Consider the following 24,965-nt stretch of genomic DNA (forward strand, 5'->3'; position numbering starts at 1 on the left):
TGGCTGCTAATAACAATGGCTAAAACTATAAGGATTTATAATCTTGGATACAAGAAATATGGAGGTAGGCAGTCAGAACTGGTAAGGTGGCTTAATCCGGCAACCTAGATTCCTTCCTATCTATGAATACACCTGGCTTCTGGTCTCAATATCACTGTCCATGGTGGCTGCTGGAGCTTTGGCCATTAAAACAGCATTCCAGGGAGCAGGAAATGGAAAGGGGGGAAAGAACCAAGGGCTTTCTCCAACTGAGTGAGATTCTTTTAAGGGGCCTAACTTGGAAGTTCCACCTAACACTGCTGTATCTGGACCAGAACATAGTCACAGCCACACCTGGCTTAGGAAAGGTCTTCATTTTGGGCAACAATGTGTCCAGCAAAATGTTTGCAAAAGGAAAAGGAGGATGGAATAATGGGAGTCAATTAGCGATCTTTGGTGATTTTTTTACAGGTGTCCTCTTCTTTATCAGCCCTTTCTTCTTCTCATTTCACCTTGACTTCTATCTCCTCCACTCCATTTAAATTGCTCCTCCCAAGTTCATTCTAACCTCTGTTTTGTTTAATCCAGTGATCTGTTAGCAGCCTACTCCTTTGTAAAAGACCCTCCTCTCTTGGATTCTGTGACATCACACTCACCTGCTTTCTTTCTACTCATTTTCTGTTCTTGGCCTCTCTTATTTCACTTCTCTGAATAGTAGTCGACTTGAGGCTGAACCCTTTTCTTCTCTAATTATACTCCTCTTAGTTGATATGTCAGTCACATGATTTTATTGAAGTCATCTCTGAGCACGGGTCTTAAGTATACTTTAGTTTTGACAAATGCATATACCTGTGTAACCCACCTCTGATTTTAAATATTGACTATGTGTTCATGGCTTCTATACTCATATCTCCATCTTTATCTTGAGCTCAGACTCAAGTATCTAACTACTTGCTTGACATCTTTATTTTTATGTCAAATAGGTATTGTCACCTTAACAGGTCTAAAACTATTTTTTTGTATTACTTTCATAAACGTTGTTTTAAATTAATTTTTATTGGAGTATAGTTACTTTACAATGTTGTTCATAAACCATTTTTTAAAAAAAAATGCGTCCATCTCAGAAAAATGGTTCAAACCCCAAACCTAGATTCTTCTCCCTAATCCCTCCCCCAACCTGCCCCATCCTAGTCCATTTCTAGATCTTGTTGATTTTACCCATAAATAAGCTTCCTTTCTGTTCCTTAAAAATTCTGAGCTCATTCTCACTTCAAGGTCTTGGTGTTTACTGTTCCCTCTGCTCAGAATGTCCTCCCTCAATTCTTAACATAGCTGGCTGTTCTCATCCTTCAGATCCCAATTCACGTGTCATCTCAGAGGGGACTTCTTTGGCTATCTTTTCCAAAAGTACCCCACTCCATCCCAACTATATCTCCCTGTTTATTTCCTTGATAGGACCACCTCAACACAAAATTATATTGTTTGCTGTTCATTTTCTATCTTCTCTTTCTGCATTGTAAGTTTCGTCACAGCAGGGACCTTGTTTCTTGTTCACTGTTGTGACCTTAGTGCCTACAACAGTGCAATATTAGTAAGTGTTCAGTAAATAAATATTTTAATTAATACATTAATTTTAATTAATATTTATATTAATATTTATTAATGTATTTATCAGATACTGGCTGAAACATCTCTAAAGTAGTGTTTTTCAAATTTTATTCGTGGTATTTTTAATGAGGTATAGGTAGCAATTTTTAATCTAAATAAATTCATTTTGATGACCTATTAAATCTTTAAACCATTTGATTATCATTTCATGCATTATCATTTTGTTATGGAGTACCTGGAACACTAATTTAGTTAATGTTTTTACTAGAGGCCTCTAATAACATATCCATATTTGAATGATGACTGAAGAGTTGATGTAAAAAATTTCTTGTGAGTAAATGAGGAAGTTAAACCATTTAGATTGTATTTCATTATTGATTTTTCCAAATGGCACAACAGTCAAAACAAGAATCACTTACACAATACACTATCAATTAAGTATTTGAAGGACCTTTTAAGTATTTAAAAAAAAAAAAAAAGCCCAAAGGAATGCTATTAGTAGAGATTTTGTGGGTACGTGCTAAAGTTAAGAAACTTGAAATTCAAAGAGCTGCTTTTAAAGGACATACAGGGTGGGTTGGCTGTACACATCAGGAAGTTCTACAGAGGGTTTTGTGGGTATTAAGATTATAACTCTCGGGCTTCCCTGGTGGCGCAGTGGTTGGGAGTCTGCCTGCCAGTGCAGGGGACACGGGTTCGAGCCCTGGTCTGGGAGGATCCCACATGCCGCGGAGCAACTAAGCCCGTGAGCCACAATTACTGAGCCTGCGCGTCTGGAGCTTTTGCTCCGCAACAAGAGAGGCCGCGATAGTGAGCGGCCCGCGCACCGCGATGAAGAGTGGCCCCCGCTTGCCACAACTAGAGAAAGCCCTCGCACAGAAACGAAGACCCAACACAGCCATAAGTAAATAAATAAATAAATACAAATTAAACTTTAAAAAAAAAAAAAGATTATAACTCTAGTTATTCTCTTAGATTTCACAATAGTACAACATGTTTTTGTAAATACAAATTTACACAGAAGTTACTTGGCTGTAATTTTTCTTCTTAGGTTAGGTGTTATCTTCTAGCCCTTAAATACACAGACTATGTGTTGGTTCCATGAAGGAAAATAAGAATTACAAATATTCCTTTTATGAACTGGTGTAATAGAAAGTGTACACCTCTTGGACCTCATTTTGCATTTGATTTTTCTAAGATTGGAAACGACTTTAAACATATAGTTTGTGGTATTTATTCTTCACAACATTTCCATGAAATAAAGTCCTGTTCCAGATGAAGAATTTTGTAAGTTTTCAAGAAATTGTAACAATTTATAGGTCATATGATTAGAAAATAGCAACCCTGAAACTAGTAGAAGGTTTCCGTCTGTCCACACCAGGCTCCTCCTACCAGAATTTCACTTCTTTTTTAACTTCAGTATCAGTATGAAAAAATTTGGTTTGAACCTTAGTGTTTATTACCTTTTTAAGGACAGAATAGCTTTGTTCCTAGTTTCTGAAGTCTAAAAATTGCTTATTTTAGCCTTGGAGGAGGCAACTGAGTTATATATAACTTTACTTTAGCATTTAGGAATAGAGGTAGACTAGACTTGGCAGGTTTGACTTTTACTCCTGTTCATTGTACTTTATAGGTCTGCAAATCCTTATATATTGGTTGATTGAGTGACATGTCAGCAAATAAACCAGCCATACTAATTATACTTCACAATGTTTTTGTACCTTTTAGTATTAGGAAAGAGTATGTTTCTATGTTTATATGCATGTCGGGGTAGTGCAGGAGTTTGACAGGTAGAATTTTTAATTTCTGGTCTGCCAGCTAAAAATTGTCACTCTCCATCTGGCACTACAAGAGTGAAGTTGTTAGCCACTGTGGTCGCTGACCTTCAACACACCCTGAAAGGAGTTCAGGGTGGAGATTGTGGAGATCAGGAATGAGGCACTCTGTGCTCTCGGAAAAACTGGCAGTACAGGCCTTCATATAGTTAGATATTTTCAGAAGATTTTATGAACCCAATTTCTTGTATACTTTCATATCTGGAAAAGCACTAAAATCATTCAGGGAGACATCTGCTCCTCATGACTAGCAGCGGTCTTCTTGTGACTAGTAGCAACCTTCTGCCAAAATGTGTGATTAATTGCATGTATCCCCACCTTTACTAAAATCACATATATACTGACCTCACCCCCTACCTCTTTGGAGCAGTTCCTCAGAGCTTTGTGAAAGGCTAGTCTTCCAGGCTGTAGTCCTCATTTTGCCCCAAATAAAACTTAACTGACCACTCTCATTGTTGTGCTTTTTTCTTTTTTTTTCAGTCGATAGAAAAATTAAATTCATTCATCTGTGATGGTACCAATACTTTGGTTGGCAACTGTTTAATTTGGTTTGTAAACATTTGTGCTTAATATATACAAAAAGCTATCGGAGAGTTCCGAAGTAGTAAAGACATTGGACTGCTCTCAAAGAACTTATGGATAGTGGTAGGGGCACATATACAGACAAGTATACAAAAGTCTGTACAAAACAGAACATATTAAGTGTAATGGGAATACAGAACAGGATGAGAAGTATTTAATGGAGGAATTTGGGAGAAACTTATAGAGAAAGTAGAATTTAGGAGGCGTTCTTGAAATCGTCCTTGTTTTGGAAAGAGAAGAAGTGTTAATTTTGGCACAGAGGTAGAAAAGTGTAGGAAGTGTGGTATGATTGAAACAGATGTATGAGAAGACGGTGAGCAATAATGTTGGGTAAGTAGGTTAGTGTGAGACTTTAGAGGGTCTAAATACAATTCTAAGTGCAGTGGGGAGTGACACAAGGTTGCTGAATAGCATAATAATGAGATTCCAAATATGTATCACTGATTTAACTAATGTTAATATTTTTGGGTGTATTAGTAAAGGAATTCAGAGGAACTCCTGTACATTATTCGAATTTTTATTTAACCTTTATTGAGTTGTGGAATATTTGACTAGGTGGCACTGGTGAGAAACGAAGGCCCAGAGAACTCAGTAACTAATTCAAAAGCCCTAGCTCTTAGTGTCAGAACTTGAATCTAGAACCCAGTTCTCCTGATGCTTAGTCATTGCTTTTTCTCTGCTCTCCTTCCTCTTCTGCATATTATAATGTGTTGGGTACTTAGTGAGACACAAAGGAAGAAGGATACCTCTTTTTTTCCTTAAGAGTGTTTACATATGATTGAATGACATGTGTGGCTATATTGCTTTGCATTTTTATTTATATACCAGATTTATTAGTACAAATCAGTGCTGGAAGAGACATCCAGCTTCAACATTTTTTAGTCCAAATGAACACTTACAGAAAGCTAGCTTCATCTTAGAGGAAGTAGGATTTGAACTGATCTAGAAGGATGGATGAGTGGAGAAAAGGAATGAGAATTACAGCACAAGTGAAGTGTCAGAGGTGTGCATAAGTTATTTTCTGAAAGTAGTGAGAGTCATGCTGGAACAGAGAAATTTGTTTTAGAATTATGAGAGAAGTACATTGTAACATTATGTAGTATTCCATAGACTGATTTTTTTTTTTTTCTAACATAGGGAATGGTTAAAATCTTGATTTTTCTTTGGCTATATCTGTGCAAAGAATACTTGTGGGTATTTGATATTCTTTTTTTTTTAGAATTTTATTTTATTTTATTTATTTTTGGCTGCTTTGGGTGTCCGTTGCTGCGCGCAGGCTTTCTCTAGTTGTGGCGAGCGGGGGCTACTCTTCGTCGCGGTGCATGGGCTTCTCATTGCGGTGGCTTCTCTTGTTGCAGAGAATGGGCTCTAGGCGCGGGCTTCAGTAGTTGTGGCTCGCGGGCTGTAGAGCACAGGCTCAGTAGTTGTGGTGCATGGGCTTAGTTGCTCCGCAACATGTGGGATCTTCCCAGACCAGGGCTCGAACCCGTGTCCCCTTCATTGGCAGGTGGATTCTTAACCACTGCACCACCAGGCAAGTCCCTGATAGTGAGATTCTATAAAAGCAGACTTAACATACTGTCTCTTCATGGTCATCTTTTCCCTCTATCCTAGTCTTTGGCATTATAAATGCATTTTGTGTAGACCTTGACATAGTAAAGAGTAATTTCAGATGTTTTGACAAGTATGATGACTAAAGCAGCGTCGAGAGAATTAGCTCAGAGTAACTGTCTATGGCAATATTTAAATGTTATGCCTATGGTTAGCTCTGTGTTTTCACAATTGGATTATTTTTATATCTTAATATCATCTTTCTATCAAATTATTTGATCAAAAAAGATTAAGATCCTCTGTTTAAGGTACCGAATAAGCTTAATATTCTACTTTTCTCTGTAAATTAATTTTAGTGTCAATTTAGCATAAAAAGTATTTATCATGAACTATCATGATAAAAGAGACTATAAACCTGTATTCCTGGACCGTTAGAATCAAAGAAGTTGGAAAAGCTTTAGAAATAATCTTTATTATTCATGAAATCATTTGTTGATTTATTATTTCTTGTTGTTTATACTCATGTGTCTGTGCTTTGTCAGATGTCTGATTCAGGAATCTGTCTTAGCATGCTGTAAAACCTGTTTTAAAAATAGATACGAGCCACTCCGTGTCACTGAAAGGTTGTTGACACAATGGAAAAACTGTTAAATGAGTTTGTAGAGCAAAACTTACCACTACCTGAAGAAAGGTTGTGTTTCTTTTTTTTAAACAAAATTGATTGAAATTTTATGTCCGTAAATCCAAATGAATATAATTAAAATATTTAGAACATTTTATGTACCTAGTGTACTGTTAGAGTTGATTTTTGAAATTTATTTTAGTGTAGCTTGGTGTAAACCAAAGTATATTAAAAAAACTTTGAGATTATTTTATTTGAATCGGTACTGTTTTCCTCACTTCCACTGAAGCTTTTTCTTAAAAAATAAATAAATAAATAAATAAATAAATAAATAAATACTATTTATATGTGACCATTTAAATATTCCCCAAATATATTAAATATCTTATATATTTAATAGATTGGGTGAATAAAAAATCCTTTCACATTTTCTATATGAAATGCATATTATTTATACCACTGGGGATTAGAAAGAGGATCTTTATTTTGGTAGATAAGCTGGAATTTTTGTCAGTAAAGATTCGGTGAGATTAAAGGACAGTAAAGTGAAAAATTGATATTTTCATACTTTTTGTAGCATTTTTTGTAGTTTGCATTTGGCAACGTGGGGACAGGAGAGGGAGGAGAGTTATAACCAGTTTGGAAAACATACACAATAGTCTTCACAGACAATTATAATGAAGGTGTAATGTTGTAATGAATAGTCTGCTGACCGAATCAAGGTAAAACCTCTAGGACAAAATGTGGTTAAAGTTAATGAATTACTCCCAAAGGCCTCCAGGACAGAAAAACAAAAAATGGGAGATTTTAAGTCAGTGAGGACAAGCTTCCCCCCAGAACCCCGGTAAGAGAAATAAAGGTAGCCACATCTGACTGAGAAACTTCAGAGGAGGTGAACTTTGAAATCTCTAAATAATCCATGTGTATGTAGTTGAGAATTGACGTTGCAATCTTAGGATAATCAGGTAACTATTTTTATTTTAACTGTCAACAAAAACTGATTGCATGTTTTCCTTCTCTAACCTGTTTGCCATGTTTAAAAAAGGAAATATAAATATTTCCCAGTTCCTGAATTGGGGAATTTTTAAATATAAAATTAATAATAAAATAATTATAATTGACCATCTATATGTACTAGACTTTGGTAAGCATTTTATGTACATTGTCTTATTTATTAGTCACAAAAACTCTATAAGGGATAGATAGGTACAGTTACTCCTGTTTTATAAGTGAAAGAAACTAGATCATAGAGGTGAAGTGACTTCTTCAATATTGCATATTAGTTAGTGGAACCATTTGAATCCTCATCTTTTGACTCTATGCTCCTCCTCTTTCCATGATGCCAGGGAATTTATGAGGTTTTCAAAACATGGTTTACTTGAATTTGATCAGTTAAAGATGCAATCAGTATCTTAGGAAAGGTAATAAATAATCTGGTCTCTAACACTGTCAAAAATATATGCAGTCACAACATTGTAAATCAATTATATTTCAATAAAAGTTAAAAAAATACAGGCAGTGAGTAAATTCTGCCTTAAATTTTAGAAGTTGATTTGAATATTTGAACTTGCTGGTAATAATTGTCATTATATTTGAATCCTTATATGCTCCCAAGAATGGAGTATAAAACCTCTGGTATTTTGTTTACTCTGGGCAAACTCTGTAGTGTTAGCATCTCGCCGGTTGCAGATCTGCATGTGCTAGGATTGGCTGAGCAGGGTGCTGTACTCTCAGAATTTTCTTGAGATCCTGTTTGGCCTTGGATGATTCTAATTTGTAATGAGTTCTGCAATGAATTCTGCATTTGAACCTGTTGAAGCTCATCCTTAACACCTGCCAGAGATGCCCTCCATGCCAGTGTAGTATTAAGACTAGAAAAGTATTCCAGAGGTAACTGGAATCAATCTGAAATTAATTTTCTCTAGGAGTAAGGAACCATTAAGTTTAGTATCCAGAAAGATGCTTATGAAGTAGTCTGTGGTAAATTTCTAAATATTAGCAAACTGTGATATCTGAGAAGTCCTTAATAGTAGTTATTCCTGTGTAATTAACTCTAATATTAGCTTAGTATTTAATATACATTAATTAGGTTTCTCCAGCTATTTGATTTTAGTTCAACTTTGTGTTTACTGAGTATCAGGGAAAATTAAATATGATTATAAATTTTGGAATCTCTATCAAGCCATCCTTTAGCAACAGTAATTGATGCTAGTTCCTAGATAGAAGCTGAAGCAAAACTGATCTGTTACTGAGTGAATGGATTGATTCCTATCATATGAGAATTTATAAATGAAAAATTTCCAGTATAACCTGGAAAATTCTGAAATATATTTAAAAGACTTATTTTTTTAAAAACAATTCAACTATTTTGTAAGAAAATTTAAGTGTTATATTCATGTAGAAAGATCTTTTCTTATGGCAACTGATTTTTGTTTACTTAAGGGAACCTGTTGCTAAAATAGTAATGAGGAAGGGTGTAATATAAGTATAGTCATACACCCCTTGCTGTGCAAGTAACCAGAGTGCTATGTACACATGTTGTTCAGTCTCCATTTAGAAGGTGGAAGTCAAGTCCTTTGTATGTTTTTCTCTCTTGCACAGCCTAAAATGACGAATGTGTGATCTCAGTGGAATAAATGGCGTCCAAAGTCACAGATGCTATAGTGTGGTATCAAAAGAAGGTAAGTTGATAGTCAAAAGCTTTTAACCTTTTAAATGTTTTTATTCTAAAAACGCACGCTTTTTTTTAATACGATGGATTTATGTCAAGTGTTACCTAAAATAAGAAAGGTGGTGCTTAGAAATATTTTTCTCTACTTTTTACTCCACATTATCAAAGTAGCTAGATTATTTTCAGTTAAAATATAAACCAAATATCCAGGATTATGAATACAGTTAGCATTTTATGAAAGCATTAAATATTTTCTTACATTAATTTCTTTTGAAGAAAGCTAGGTTAACAGCGCTGTTATAATTTTATAACAAGGGAAACTATAGTTTAAATCTATTTCTTGTAAGTTACAGTTCAACAGCTGAATCTTTTCAGTAGAATAAACCTTTGGAGACTGTATTTTCCAAACTGAAATATTAAAATGTTTATTTTGATGTTTTAGGAATAGTCGTCATAACTACTTAACTAGCTGTGTCATCCTACGTTTCAAAATAAGTTTTACCAATGTAATGTTTTCTTTATAAAGTACAAATTCTGATGCCTTTTTTGAAGATACGGTAAGCTGTTTATTCCTGAAGAGTGTTGTTTACACTCTTTAAAATGTATTGTTGTTTTATGTGGTATCTTAGATTTTTAGCTTATATAGTGAATTATGTTTGTTTTCACATTTTAAAACGTTTTGATGCCTTATTCATTAGGTCCCTATTAACAAAGATAATTATATATTTAAAGCTTTTCCTATGTATGGGAAAATCAGACAATTTTAAAGTTTAGTTGAATTGTAAATACATGGTAAATTAGCACACTTTAAAGATTAGACATACCTAAGAATACAGTCTGTGTTTGGATGTGTCATTTCCTTTCTGGGTAGAACATACCACAGATATACAGTATCACATTTTTCTCGTAAAGTAATAAATTGGAAGTATTGATGTTGATCATACTATTAATTCAATCTTTTGTGTTTTTATATTAGTGTCATCTTTACTTTTAAATTTCCAGTCAACTTAAAAGAAAGCTGAATTAAAGAAAACTAATTTTTTTTCCTACATAGATCTTTGAAAGCTTTTCTCTTAATTTCTACTATGAGAGTTAGTAATATTTATTAAACATTTTATCTATCGGACTTTTTATGTTTAAACATTTCAAACTTCACTGAAGATCATTTGTAGGATGTGTTAGATTAATTGACCTTTCTTGAGATCGGAGAGTTTGAAGTATTATACTCACATTCAGTTTTTGCACAGTAACACCCTTCTTATCTGAGGGTCGTCTATCTAGCAGCTTTGGATATGTGCAACCAGAAAATTCTCCAGAGCAACCCTAACAGATAAAACAAATTATATCTAGCACATATAATCACATATTATGTTAAAGAGTCACCAGAACCATTAACCAGATTTGATTTGCTCTCTTGTTTTCTTTTGCTTTTAAATTTAATTTTCTTGAAGAATACATGTGAATACTTTGAAAGATTTAGTATTTCAAGACTTTTTGAAAACAAAAATAACAGCCCCTATTGGTACCCTTTCCTATCCTTATCCAATCTCTGAGTTCTGCTCCCTGGAGGCAGTCGGTGTTTCAAAGTTCTGCTACTCTTCATCCTGGTAGGGAGTAGGGGAGGGTGGGTTGCAAATATAGGGTGTGAAGTTTGGGTTTTCATAATTACTTTTTGGGGAATACTGACATTTGTGGGTAGGAATCGGATACAAAATATCATGCAATATTCTAAATTAGAGTTGGCAAACTTTTTCTATAAAGGATCAGGTGGTAAGTGTTTTAGGCTTTGAGGGCCATAGGTCTCTGTGGAACTACTCAACTCTGCTGTTACAGGACAAAAGCAGCCATAGACAATATGTAAATGAATGAAATGAATGGCATGACTGTGTTTCAATAAAACTTAATTTACAGAAACCAGCAGTGTGTTAGATTTGGCCCACAGCCCTTAGTTTGCATACCTGTGCTCTAAGATAGCCTCATAGAGCTATCTTAGGGCACCAAAAAGAACTGCCCTGCTAAAAATGGAATAATGCCCTGTTGAATAACACTGTTTAGTTTTTTTTATGGTATTTACTTTTTTTTTTTATACATACCTACTTTGCCCAAGTTATAAAGGTGCAAAAGAAATTAAGTCATACAACCAAAATCAGTGACCAGATACCCATATTTATACCATAATTTCCTCTCTGTTCTCCCTGCTAGTTCCATGCTAAAACGCCATGAGGGAACAAGAGGGAGAAAGAACTATGGAAAATCTGGGTCTCTGAGGCAGCCTTCAAATTTAAGATGATTATTAGCCTTTGCCACAAAGCAATTAATTGTCACTAAATAGTTATACAATTTAGCGATCTGAGTGGTAACTGTTATTTAGAATCTACTCAGTTGTCTCCAGAAAGTAGTGGGCAAGGGGCCCTTGCCTTTTCTTGATTATGTCATTATAGATGTTTTTTGTTGATTTTTGACTGTATGGTAAGGATTTAGCTTTTTTATGATTTCTTTCCAATCCCCCTACCCCATCCTCCCAGTGACTAAAATTTTGGTTAAATCAGTATTCGGGGCTTATGTTTGTGTATGCAGTATTTAGAGCAACATCATGTAGTATCTGTGATAATATTTCCTGTCTGTGCAGCAGTTTTTATGTTTTGCTTTGTTTTTCTAGTTCTTGAAAGTCTCTGACAGAACTGAACAACTTTTGTTGTAGTCAGTCACATTCAGGTATTCTACCAATTTCTTTTTTTTCTTTCTTGGGAATAACCCTCCTAGAACTCTCTGTCCTCCTGCTCCATTCTTGGATGGATTGTTCTCAAGTCATGCCTCTCATCTGCCATCTTGGTATTTCCTTTTATCATCAGCCTGAGAGTTCCTTTCACTGCTCTTTGGTCATATAGATTTGTGTTCCTCTTAAATATAGGCTTATAAAAAAAAAAAAAGTCCTTTTCTTGCAGGAGGGACCCCTTCCAGGGCCCGAGAGTGGGCTCTTGTCCAACACTCTTAAATGAATTGTCTGAGGGGACACACGTGCTGACAAAGCAAGAGACTTTATTAGGAAGGGGCACCCGGGTGGAGAGCAGGAGGGTAAGGGAACCCAGGAGGACTGCTCTGCCACGTGGCTCGCAGTCTCGGGTTTTATGGTGATGGGATTAGTTTCCAGGTTGTCTCTGGCCAATCGTTCTGACTCAGGGTCCTTCCTGGTGGCACACGCATCACCCAGCCAAGATGGATTCCAGTGAGGAGGATTCTGGGAGGTTGGTAGGACATATGGACTGGCGTCTCCTATTGACCTTTCCCGAATTCTTCCAGTTGGTGGTGGCTTGTTAGTTCCGTGTTCCTTACCAGGACCTCCTGTTGTAAAATAACTCATGCAAATGGTTATTGTGGTGCCTGGCCAGGGTGAGTGGTTTCAGTCAGTGTTTCCCCTAACAGTTATATAACATTTATTATGTGCCGGGCATTTTCTAGATGCTTTACATATATTAACTAATTTAACATAGGTAAATGAATGAAATGAGATAGAGGGTCTGTTTCCTGCCTCTGGACATTAGCGGGTGAAGCTCTGTTGCCTGAAGCTGTTGTAATGAACTTGCTCCCCAGAAGGGAGCTTGACAACAGGCCAAGTCTGGCAGAGTTGAAAGGTGGAAAGATCCTGAGTTTTTCAGGACTTTTTGAGCCATGGAATTAATTAACTCTGGAAATATCTTATCTTGGGACTTCTTACTGTATGAGATAATAAATCCCCTTATTTTTTCAGTCACTTGAAGTTTAATTTTATTTCCTTGCAGCTGAAGGCATGCTAAGTGATAACCAAGAAATGCTTTCTGATGGTATGTGGTTTCCTGTATAGTGCTCTTTTGCCTCTGAATGCTTATAGTAGTAGATATAAAATTAAGATCTACCAAATAGAAGTACTGAGCCTCAGACAAATGGGTTTATCACATTTTCTCTTTTAAGCTTTTTTTTCCTTGAACCATATTCTCATAGGTACCATTAAATCTTTAATGTAATTTTAAACTACTGTGCCTTATAGTATGATATGGTTGAAAGAGCACTTGTATTAGATTTTGTGACATTTATCAGCTTGTAATATTGAATGTGTTACTCAGTCTCTCTGAGCCTCAGTTCCTTCTTTTGTAATCTGAGGATGGTAGTGCTTCCTCTCTGTGCCTCACAGGGTTATGAAGGAGTGAATCAACTTTAAATATAGTTTTTGAAAATGTTTTTAAATTGGTTTATGAATTGTTGAATAAATATGAAGTATCACTCTTAAAAATAATACTAGTAATGCATCTTATGACTTGGAATATAGTAGATGAGACATTAGAGTGGCGGTTAGTACTCTGCAGTTTCTTTAATGACCAACAGGAGTATGTGCTGCACATACTTCTTCCATCTGACCAAAGAGGTGGGTATGTGACTAAGACCAGACCAGAAATGGTACCTCATTCCCTTGGCCACAGTGATGGGTCCAGGTAAATCTGACGACCCAAACTGTCCTGTAGTTTTTTGTTTTTGTTTTGTTTTGTTTTTAATTAGAGCTGCTGGAAAAGACTCTTTTGCTTCTTTCATTTAGGAACCTTCATTTAGAAGGATGCAAGTCTAAGCATGTTACCACAACATGGAAAAAGTTTTAGAAGAAGAAGAGAATGAGAGAGCACAGAGAGTGGTCAGGAATAGGGAAAAAGCAGACAACCACAGGCCAGCAGGTGCTCTGGTCCCTGGATTCACTCCACCCTGAGATTAACTTCACCCCTGACCTTTGAGTTGTTTAGCCAATAAATTTCCCTTTTTTTAAAAAAAAAAAAAAAAATTATTTATTTATTTTTGGCTGCACTGGGTCTTCGTTGCTGCGTGTGGGCTTTCTCTAGTTGTGGCGAGCAGGGGCTACTCTTCATTGTGGTGCACAGGCTTCTCATTGCGGTGGCTTCTCTTGGCACAGGGGCTTCAGTAGTTGTGGCTCGCGGGCTCTAGAGTGCAGGCTCAGTAGTTGTGGCTCGCGGGCTCTAGAGCGCAGGCTCAGTAGTTGTGGCTCACAGGCTCTAGAGCGCAGGCTCAGTAGCTGTGGCACACGGGCTTAGTTGCTCCGCGGCATGTGGGATTTTCCCGGACCAGGGCTCAAACCCGTGCCCCCTGCATTGGCAGGCAGATTCTTAACCACTGCGCCACCAGGGAAGTCCCTAAATTTCCCCTTCTTGTTGAAGATAGTTTGAATTGGACTTTTACTTATAAAAGAGAGTTCCGACTAATGCATAGAGAATATATGTTTTATTGTGGTATATAATATATACTCAAAACCACACAGATTATTATTTATTATATATAATATATTTACATATTTACACATATATTTACAAACTGAACAACTGCTTGTGTTCAGAACTGTTTGTATCCTGTTTATAAAATAGGACTCAGATCAAGAAACAGAATGTTACCGGCTTTACAAAACCTTCAGGCTCCCTTTTAGTCACAGCCTGACCCCTTTGAGAGTGACTACTGTAGGAGGCAGTATATCTTCATGGTAACCAGAACATAGGTTTTCGGGGTTGGAAAGCAGAGATTTGAATCCTTGTTCTTGAAAGCCTGTATAATTCTGGACAGATGGTGTCTGAATTTCACTTTCTTCATATATATAAACACTGACTTTTATATTTAAAATGATGATATATGCAAAGTGTTCACAAAGTGCTCTACACAGGGTAAGCCTTCAATAACAGAGTTATTTCTATTATTATTACCTCATATTCATACACTTATCAGAGGAATTGTTCCCCAAACTTATCAGGGTGCTTTATTTCATGGATTCTAAAAATTCTCATGAGGCTAAAAAGATTCTTACTTGTAAATGAGAAACCTAAAATGTCAGTCTTCTACTATCCATCCAATATTAGAACAGTGGGTATTTAGTTGATGTTTGTTGTCTATCACTCGTACAGCAGAGACATGATTAAGTGTAATTTATAAGCCTCAACTTTCTTTGCTTCAGTCACTGCTCATGTTTTCCACCATTTCCTTTTCAATGTCTCTTACTTGCCAAAAATAAGTCTTTTCCTAGTAGAAATACATTGGTTAGTTTAGTTACTGAAATATGTACCTTTTCACCTAAGATTTTTCTCCCTCATTTTGGTCATGAAGTTCTTAAAATTTTCCACCCTCACCCTCTCTCCAGTTTGGGTATTTCTAAAATAAATAATTTGAGTTTGAATTTTATTTACAAGGAAGAAAGAAACTATGCTATGCAGTAGTCAAGATAGTTTGACTTTAGAGATCATCTAGTTCCTGTTAAACATTTTGCTTTACAGATGAGAAACCTGATGCCTGTAGATCTAATAACTTGATCATAGTCATGAATTAATGATAAAACCAAAACTCAGATCTGCTGACTTTTAGGCCACTCTTTTCCCCCGTACTAAAGTTGCTTTGAAAAACACACTGAAGAAACTTTTATAAAATTCACTTGTTTAATTTGAAAGGTTTTTTTTTTTGACTGTTTAAAAGAGCTCTTCATTTAATCTGTAGATAAACCTTAATGAAGAATGTTTATGTTCCCATATTCCTCTTTCAGCTTCTGTCCTTGCTCATCCCCTCTTACTACTCCTCAACTTCCAATTAGAAAAGACTATGCCATTGTCTCTACTGCCACTTTAGCCATCGGTCCTCAAGTCGCTGTAGTCTGGCTTCTGCCTCTGCCCTGCTGGAAGTGCTCTCACAAAGGTCAGCAGTGATAATAGACCATTATTATAATAGCACCTAGTGCTTCTTGTGGATTTACTGGGTGTCAAACACTGGGCTTAGCGCTCTATTTACATTGGAGGGAGAAACCTGGAGAACCATAGGGCCATACAGGACTTGGAGATGGTTTTGGCTTAGTTGGCTCAGTTTTTAAAAATCAAGTCAGCATTGAAAGATCAGAACATTTCAGACAAAAATCTGAATTTGGGGGATGTGCTGTCTAGTTTGCTACATTCCTAATGGTAAGGACATGTGCACTTGGACCAACCTCACCTCACATTTATGTCACCTGTCTGACCCCTATAGGAACATGGTTTACTGTCTGCACTTTACATGGATATTCAGAGGTGTTTTTTTTTTTTTTTTAAAGATGATTTCTGATGTGAGAGTGTTTGGAGGGGTATACATCTTTTTTAAAAAATATATATTTAATTAATTAATTTATTTGGTTACACTGGGTCTTAGTTGCGGCAGACAGGCTCCTTAATTGCGGCTCACGGGCTCCTTAGTTGTGGCATGTGTGCTCCTTAGTTGCAGCTCAGGGGCTCCTTAGCTGCGGCTTGCTGACTCCTTAGTTGCGGCTTGCCGACTCCTTAGTTGTGGCATGTGAACTCTTAGTTGCGGCATGCATGTGGGATCTAGTTCCCTGACCAGGGACTGAACCCGGGGCCCCTGCATTGGGAGAGTGGAGTCTTAACCACTGTGCCACCAGGGAAGTCCCTACATCTTTTTTTAAAGAAAGATATAATTAGTATTATATGTACATAGGGGTTGATTTAACAGCATTAATGATAGGATGATGATGATAATGAAGATGTTTAGTACCACCACATATTTAAATAGCATCTATTTTTCAGAGTGCTTCCATATATATTTTCATGGTTTGATTTATTACGGTAATGAAATGGATTAACTTGGTGGCTATATCAAGATATTATAATAAGTTGTATAAGATTTCTAGGGCTTTTATAACAAATGACCACAAACTGGGTGGCTTAAAACAACAGAGATGTATTTTTTCCCATGGTTCAGGTGGCCAGCAGTCCAAAATCACAGTGTCGGCATGGTTGGTTCCTTCTGTAGGGAGGCTCTTGGGGAGAAACTGTCCCGTGCTTCTCTTCTAGCTTCTGTGGAAACACAATCCTTAGTGTTCCTTGGCTTGTAGATGCATTATTGCAGCCTCTGCCTTCAACTTCACATTGCCTTCTTCACTCTGTTTCTGTGCTTTCTCTTTTCCCTCTTGCTAAATATGGAGCGTTGTTATTAATAAAAATTTGGATAATTAAAGGTTTTGGTTAATAGTTCTTCTAAATTGAACATTTCTGTATCTGTTAAAATAGAAAAACACCATCAGAAGAAGTGGTCAGTTTTCTTCTGTATATTTGATAATTCTATATTTGCATTTAGTTGCTCTCTCCTTCACCCTTTGCTTTAATTTCTAGCACAAATAATTTTTTTTTTCCTCAGAAAATGTCATTCTTTATCTGAGATCAATTGAAGTACTTTTTTTCATGGTTAAGGAGAGGTATTTTAGGAAGGAACAAAGTAAATGATGCATTAAAAAGTGGATAGAATAAATAAGTAGAAGGACAGAGAGTTTCTTAAGTTTAATACCACCTAAAATTTTACATAGTAACTGTGAGGAATGCACAATGCTATTTGATGAATTTTCTGGGTATCTTTCTTTAAATAACCAAACTTTAAAAAAATTTTGACTCTTTCCAAAAGTTCTTTAACTGCAAATGGAATAGAAATGACCATTTTCTAATGTTTTCCTGATCCGTAGTTGTTATTGTCTATTAATAGTGGCTTTGGTTTGTAATACATTGTGGTTTACCTGTGCTTCTTTGCCGTGAATTTTCACTTCTTTGGCCTTATCCCCATTTGTTTAATCAGTTAGTAAAATTGTAGGTAAATTAATTACAGTGGGCTCTCCATATACCCAGGTTGTGCATCCACGGATTCAACCAACCTCAGATCAAAGATGTTCAGAAAAAAAATTTCAGAAAGTTCCAAAAAGCAAAATGTGATTTTGCCAAGCACCAGCAACGACTTATGTAGCATTTTACATTGTATTAGGTATTGTAAGTAACCTAGAGAGGATTTAGAGTATACGGGAGGATGTGCATAGGTTATATGCAAATATTGGGTTGGCCAAAAAGTTCGTCCCATTTTTTCCGTAAGATGGCTCTAGTAGTGCTTAGTTGTCTTTAACTTCATTTGAAACAGTTTTGTTAGATTGTATTGTGACAGCTGTCATATCAGTGTGCATTTTAAAAAAAACATCAAAATTGGTGAATTGTTGTGTAGCTATTTTAATGTTGAAGATGGAAGAGAAAAAGCAATGTTTTGGGCATATTATACTTTATTATTTCAAGAAAGGTAAAAATGCAACTGAAATGCAAAAAAAGATTTGTGCAGTGCGTGGAGAAGGTGCCGTGACAGATCGAACGTGTCAAAAGTGGTTTGCGAAATGTCATGCTCCACGCTCGGTACACCAGCTGAAGTTGATAACGATCAAATTGAGACATTAATTGAGAACAATCAACGTTATACCATGCGGGAAATAGCCAACATACTCAAAATATCCAAATCAAGCGTTGAAAATCATTTGCACCAGCTTAGTTACGTTAATCGCTTTGATGTTTGGGTTCCACATAAGTTAAGCGAAAAAAACCTTGACCGTATTTCCACATGCACTTCTCTACTTAAACATAACGAAAACGTTCCGTTTTTAAAAAAAATCGTGATGGGCAATGAAAAGTGGATACTGTATAATAATATGGAATGGAAGAGATTGTGGGGCAAGCGAAATGAACCACCACCTATCACACCAAAGGTCCGTCTTCATCCAAGGAAGGTGATGTTGTGTATATGGTGGGGTTGGAAGGGAGTCCCCTATTATGAGCTCCTTCTGGAAAACCAAACAATTAATGCCAACAAGTATTGCTCCTAATTAGACCAACTGAAAGCAGCACTCGACGAAAGCATCCAGAATTAGTCAACAGAAAGCGCATCATCTTCCATCAGGATAACGCAAGACCGCGTGTTTGTTTGATGACCAGGCAAAAACTGTTAACAGCTTGGCTGGGAAGTTCTGATTCATCACCGTATTCACCAGCCATTGCACCTTGGGATTTCCATTTATTTCAGTCTTTACAAAATTCTCTTAATGGAAAAAAATTCAGTTCCCTGGAAGACTGTAAAAGGCACCTGGAACAGTTCTTTGCTCAAAAAGATAAAAAGTTTTGGGAAGATGGAATTATGAAGTTGCCTGAAAAATGGCAGAAGGTAGTGGAACAAAACGGTGAATACCTTGTGCAGTGAAGTTCTTGGTGAAAACGAAAAATGTGTCTTTTATCTTTACTTAAAAACTAGGGACTTCCCTGGTGGTGCACTGGTTAAGAATCCGCCTGCCAATGCAGGGGACACAGGTTCGATCCCTGGTCAGGGAAGATCCCACATGCCGCGGAGCAACTAAGCCCGCGAGCCAGAACTACTGAGCCCGCATGCCACAAGTGAAGCCTGCGCGCCTAGAGCCCATGCTCTGCAACAAGAGAAGCCACTGCAATGAGAAGCTTGCGTACTGCAACTAGAGAAAGCCCTCCCGCAGCAACAAAGACACAACACAGCCAAAAATAAATAAACAAATAAATTTATTTAAAAAAAAAAACTAAAGGCACTTTTTGACCAACCCAATACTATGCCCTTTATATAAGGGACTTAAGCATCCATGGATTTGGGGGTGCTTGACCCCCAAATTGCTTTGACCAATCCCCTGTGGATACCGAAGGATGATTGCTCTGAAGCAAAACCTGAGGGAAGGCTCAAGGAAATTTCTCCTTGGGTAAAAATTCAAGTATTCCAATGAACTGATTTTGCTGACAGCTCTTTCAGTGACTCAGAAACCCTCATTTCTTTCTTTCTTTTTTTTTTTGCCTGAGGCTGTCATTTGAGGTTGCCTTGTGCTAGAATCGTATTACTAAGGAATCAGAAATGCAGAGAGGGAAAGGTACCTTAGAAATTAACCTTTATAGTATCTTTATTACACATATGGGGAAACTGAGACCCTGAGAAATAAGGGAACTCAGCAGGCCTTGTTTTTATTTGTTTGTCTTTACCTAGTCTAGAGATTTGTAAACTGTACCATGAGTTAATAGAATTTCACTTTTTGAACAAGCTGTACCTGTACTTAATTGAGATAGTAGAGTCAACTCCCCTGGGTAAAGAAAATGGAAAAATAGAAAAAATACCCTGCGCTGTTCCCTAGCAAAGTCCTCCCAGGCTGCTACACAGTAATGTTTACAGACTCCAAGCAGATCCATATTTAGTACTCCTGAGCATAAAGTACTGGGTTCACAAAAACAGCATTAGTAGAAAATTCTTTATTATTAAAGTTTTTGAGGTATCTTTCACCGTGTTCAGACACTGTGACTACATAAACAGCCAAATGCTTAGTATTTTATGTTTGTCCTCTTTAAAAGTTATTTGGCGATAGAAGGTTTTTGGTTTTGTTTTGCAGATATTTTGGTATGCTAGAACTAGGAATATCTACATAGTACATAACTTCTTTGAAATGCTGCAGTTCTCTTATTTGCTTATGACTTTTTTTTTGATACATCGAATAGTTATTCCTTTAAAAGGAAGCATTCAGTTGCCTATAGCAGTTGCTAGATACAGTGCCTAAAGATTAAAGTAGTTGTTTACAACAGGTTATGAAGAGAGCCAAGAAACAATGTTATTTGAAGAGAGTTGAAGTTCTTCAATAAATAAAGCTTCTTATACCTGTTAGGAGTTGGGAAGAAAAATATTTTATGACATACTGGAAAACTAGTCTCTAATCTTTTTCATTTTCTGATGAATAGATTTAAAATAGAAATGTTAGTCAAGGATATAATGTTTGCCAGTTGTATTCCAAATATCTTGCAGTCAGTATGTCTTCAACCATGGTAACAGACATAGTGGTGAAATAAGTTGGTGGGTTGCCATTAGCAGCCTAAAATTAGGCAAATGTACCAGCTTTTACAAGGCCTGAAAGTATCTACAACACTGGTGTTAACCTGCTGTATGTTTGTAGTTCCACAAAGAATGACATTTATAAATGCTATTTAACAGGGTAACTTACATACTGAATTGCTTTTTGCTAAATGGCCCATAGAGTTTTTCAAAAGAAAGCTGTTAATTCAATACCAAGGATTGATTCACAAGAATAAAATGCTGAGAGGGTATATAGCCTAAAAATTTCCTATTTGAATTTTTGCCCCAAATTAATATCCTTATTAGGAGATATTATACTTGGTCATTTAAAGTGAAATATTGCTTTAGTTTGCTTTCTGTGTTTGGTGTCTTTTCCCTCCATTCCCTATGATGGGATTAGAATTATAGATAAAGAGTTCTGGTTTACCTAGTTTGTGGAGAAGTGGATTGGTGCATAACTCTAAACAGGTAAAAGAGGTATATAAAGAAGAGGTTAGTAAGGTAGCCTTATTAGAATTTAATTCTTTTAGAGTTTTGGGGAATCAGAGAATGAAGTCTTATTTTTCCAATCTCAAAATGGTAGACAGAAGGATATATTTTTAATTACTGCTTTGTGGCCACTTAATACTTTATGTGGTTCATTTTTATTTACTGGTAGAAAACTGGGAAAAATTGTTAGTGAAGCCTCGTTACATTGACTTCATACAGGAAAAACTCAATACACTTAGTTTTATCAGTACAGTTTGACTTTTAGAATTAAAGGCTTTTTTTTTTTTAAACCAAGACTTCCCCTCTCTCCACAAAAAATAATTTCCTGTTACAATTTGCACCCATCTACATTTAAATAACATTTATGATGGACCTATTATTTGGACACTGAGTGCTTATCTTAAAGCAACTCTGCATCATGGGGAAACCAAAATTCAAACAAAAAATGGTTATACTTTATGGTAAGTGCTACAACAAAGTTATCTTTAAAGTACTACGGGAGCTCATGTAAAGTTCCATCTAAATTTGTTCTTTCAAATGCAAAGCAAAACCACAGTGAGGTATCAACTCACACTGGTCAGAATGGCCATCATCAAAAAATCTACAAACAATAAATGCTGGAGAGGGTGTGGAGAAAAGGGAACCCTCCTGCACTGTTGGTGGGAATGTAAATTGTTACAGCCACTGTGGAGAACAGTATGGAGGTTCCTTAAAAAGCTAAAAATAGAACTACCATATGACCCAGCAATCCCACTACTGGGCATATACCCTGAGAAAACCATAATTCAAAAAGATACATGTACCACGGTGTTCATTGCAGCATTATTTACAATAGCCAGGACATGGAAGCAACCTAAATGTCCATCGACAAATGACTGGATAAAGAAGATGTGGCACATATATACAATGGAATATTAGCCATAAAAATGAATGAAATTGAGTTATTTGTAGTGAGGTGGATGGACCTAGGATCTGTCATACAGAGTGAAATAAATCAGAAAGAGAAAAACAAATACTATATTCTAACGCATATATATAGAATTTAAAAAAGTGGTACTGATGAACCTAGTGGCAAGGCAGGAATAAAGACACAGACGTAGAGAACAGACTTGAGGGCACGTGGTGCGGGGATGGGGGGAAGCTGGGATGAAGTGAGAGTGGCATGGACATATATACACTACCAAATGTAAAATGGATGGCTAGTGGGAAGCTGCTGCATAGCACAGGGAGATCAGCTTGGTGCTTTGTGACAACGACCTATAACAATGGGATAGGGAGGGTGGGAGGGAGGCTCAAGAGGGAGGGGATATGGGGATATATGTATACATATAGCTGATTCACTTTGTTGTACAGCAGAAACTAACACAACATTGTAAAGCATTTATACTTCAATAAAGATGTGGGGAAAAAAAAAAGAATGAAAGATATAAATTGTATCATTAGCTATGTAACAGTGTATCTCAGGAAATCCTGCAATCCAAGGCAGGGTTGCAGTGGTGGCTATAAAATGTTAGAGGCTTTTTTTTTTCATAAGCATTAAAAGTGAATTACCATAGTAAAAGATTAGAAAACAACTGAGAAATTAAAGACAGGAATTTTTTTTATATTTATTTATTTGGCTGCATTGGGTCTTCATTGCTGCGCGCAGGCTTTCTCTAGTTACGGCGAGCGGGGGCTACTCTTTGTTTTGTTGCAGGCACTTCTCATCGCCGTGGCTTCTCTTGTTGCAGAGCACAGGCTCTGGGCGTGTGGGCTTCAGTATTTGTAGCACACGGGCTTAGTAGTTGTGGCGCGCAGGCTCAGTAGTTGTGGCCCACGGGCTTAGTTGCTCCGTGGCATGTGGGATCTTCTTGGACCAGGGCTCGAACCCGTGTCCCCTGCATTGGCAGGCAGATTCTTAGCTACTGCGCCACCAGGGAAGTCAAGACAGGAATTTTAAAACTGGCTTTTAATTGTGCAAATAATTAGCACATCGTTTAACCTCAAAGAAGGGATGGAGTCTGAGTTCAAGGTCACTAAGGTTTTTCTCAGTTCTGAAAGGCTGTAATTTCACACTTCAGGTTTATGGCTACTCCTAGCTCAGGATTTACAAGAGTGGTTTTCACACTGCATAGTTTTAGGTTTTTTCAATAAAGATGATTCCTTCAACATACAAAAAAAAAAAAGATCTCTAGGCTCTAAACAAACAAAAAATAAATAAATTTGTTCTTTCAGTTACCATTCTGTTACTACTTTGATTTCCTAAATATTTCTCAAATTTGCTGTAATCTCCCTTCCTTCATTGTTTCTTTCTTTTTTTTTTTTTTTTTAAATTTATTTATTTTATTTTTGGCTGCATTGGGTCTTGCTGAGCGCGGACTTTCTCTAGTTGTGGCGAGCGGGGGCTACTCTTTGTTGCGGTGCGTGGGTTTCTTATTGTGGTGGCTTCTCTTTGTTGAGGAGCACAGGCTCTAGGCATGCAGGCTTCAGTAGTTGTGGCTTGTGGGCTCTAGAGCACAGGCTCAGGAGTTCTGGCGCATGGGTTAGTTCCTCCATGGCATGTGGGATCTTCCCGGACCAGGGCTCGAACCTGTGTCCCCTGCATTGGCAGGCGGATTCTTAACCACTGTGCCACCAGGGAAGTCCCCCTTCATTGTTTCTTAATTCTTGTTCCAGTTAAATATTTCCTCCTCACAGCCACCAGTGATTTATCTTAAATAAAAATTTGATTTTTTGACTTACATATTTAATAACACTCTTCAAAGACTTCTCACATATGGTATAAACTCACATTTCTTCACAAAACTTTTAAGGATTTTAAAAATGTCTAATTTCAGTTACCTTTCTAACCTCTTCCAGCCTTCAACTTTTACTGAACTAATTCTACCTCTCCAACAAATAAAACTTTTTGAAGTCTCCCCATGCTGTTTTTCACCTTACTGCTTGGGTGCCCACTTGTGCTCTTTTTTTCTTTTAAACTAACTCAAGTTGGTCCTTAAAAGGCAAAGCTAGTATCTTCCTCTCAAGGACGTCTTTCATAATCCTGTGGAGACTGGATTAGGTGTCTGCTGCCAGAGCTCATATAGAAAAGTTGTGTGTGCTCTCTTCATGGCAGTAGTATAGTGCTTTTTATTTTCTTCTTTCTTTTTACAACTTTACAAAGTAATGTGATAGTTACCTAACATCTTCCAGAAGTCAACACTGTTCTTTGTCTGTTTTTAATTATCATTGTGAACTCTTGGCTTTAAAGATATTGGATGTGTTTCAACCTGTTGCGGTTATTGATTCTCAGATTGTTGTCTTGCCAGTAGGAGCTTATTCAGGTTGGCTTCTGAGTCTCTTTGGCATGACTAGTAGTATTTGTATAAATTCAGTTATTTTTCTACCTCTGTGTTACAGTGGTAGTTTGTTTATTCTAGCGCTTATCACAGTTTTACTTGCAGTATAATTAATTCCCCCTGCTAATCGGTAAGGGAAGGAATTGTTATCTTTGTATCTCCATTATTTATTTCAGTGCCTTACCTTATATTTAGTACTTGGTAAATTTTGCTGCTTTGATAACAGTGCTGTCAGGAGACAATACTTACATTAAACTTTTGGTTTATGTAGTTCTTCATTATTATATTGAATGCCTATGATGTGCCATGTACCAAGGTAGACACTTATTTTGAGTAATTTGATTTAATTTATTTAGTAGTAAATATGAAAGTCTCTGTATGCTGAATATCTTTTACATTAAGTATTATACATAATACTTTAGCCTATAGTAACATTTCCCAAAGTGTTTTCTGCATGATGTTAATAGGTGTTATTAGAATAGAGGGATTTTTATGGTCAAATTAGTTTGGGAAATATTGAGTTAGACAAAGGTAAACAAGTTTAATGATTACAGAATTTCATAGTTTGAATAATGTGCAGTGTTACTGCCTATGAGGCAAATAGAAGAAAC

At 36.6% G+C, this 24,965-nt stretch overlaps 1 protein-coding gene across 1 annotated transcript in view; it reads left to right on the forward strand.

Annotated features, from left to right (window-relative positions):
* Positions 1–24,965, forward strand: part of PHTF2 (putative homeodomain transcription factor 2) — a 115,390-nt gene that overhangs the window by 20,121 nt on the left and 70,304 nt on the right. The window contains exon 2 of the mRNA XM_061197645.1: positions 8,779–8,858. Coding sequence (XP_061053628.1) covers positions 8,814–8,858 — 45 coding nt within the window. The 5' untranslated portion in view covers positions 8,779–8,813. The remainder of the gene's footprint in view (positions 1–8,778; positions 8,859–24,965) is intronic.

This window comes from Eubalaena glacialis, chromosome 8, assembly GCF_028564815.1.
Source record: "Eubalaena glacialis isolate mEubGla1 chromosome 8, mEubGla1.1.hap2.+ XY, whole genome shotgun sequence".
NCBI classification, from domain to species: domain Eukaryota; kingdom Metazoa; phylum Chordata; class Mammalia; order Artiodactyla; family Balaenidae; genus Eubalaena; species Eubalaena glacialis.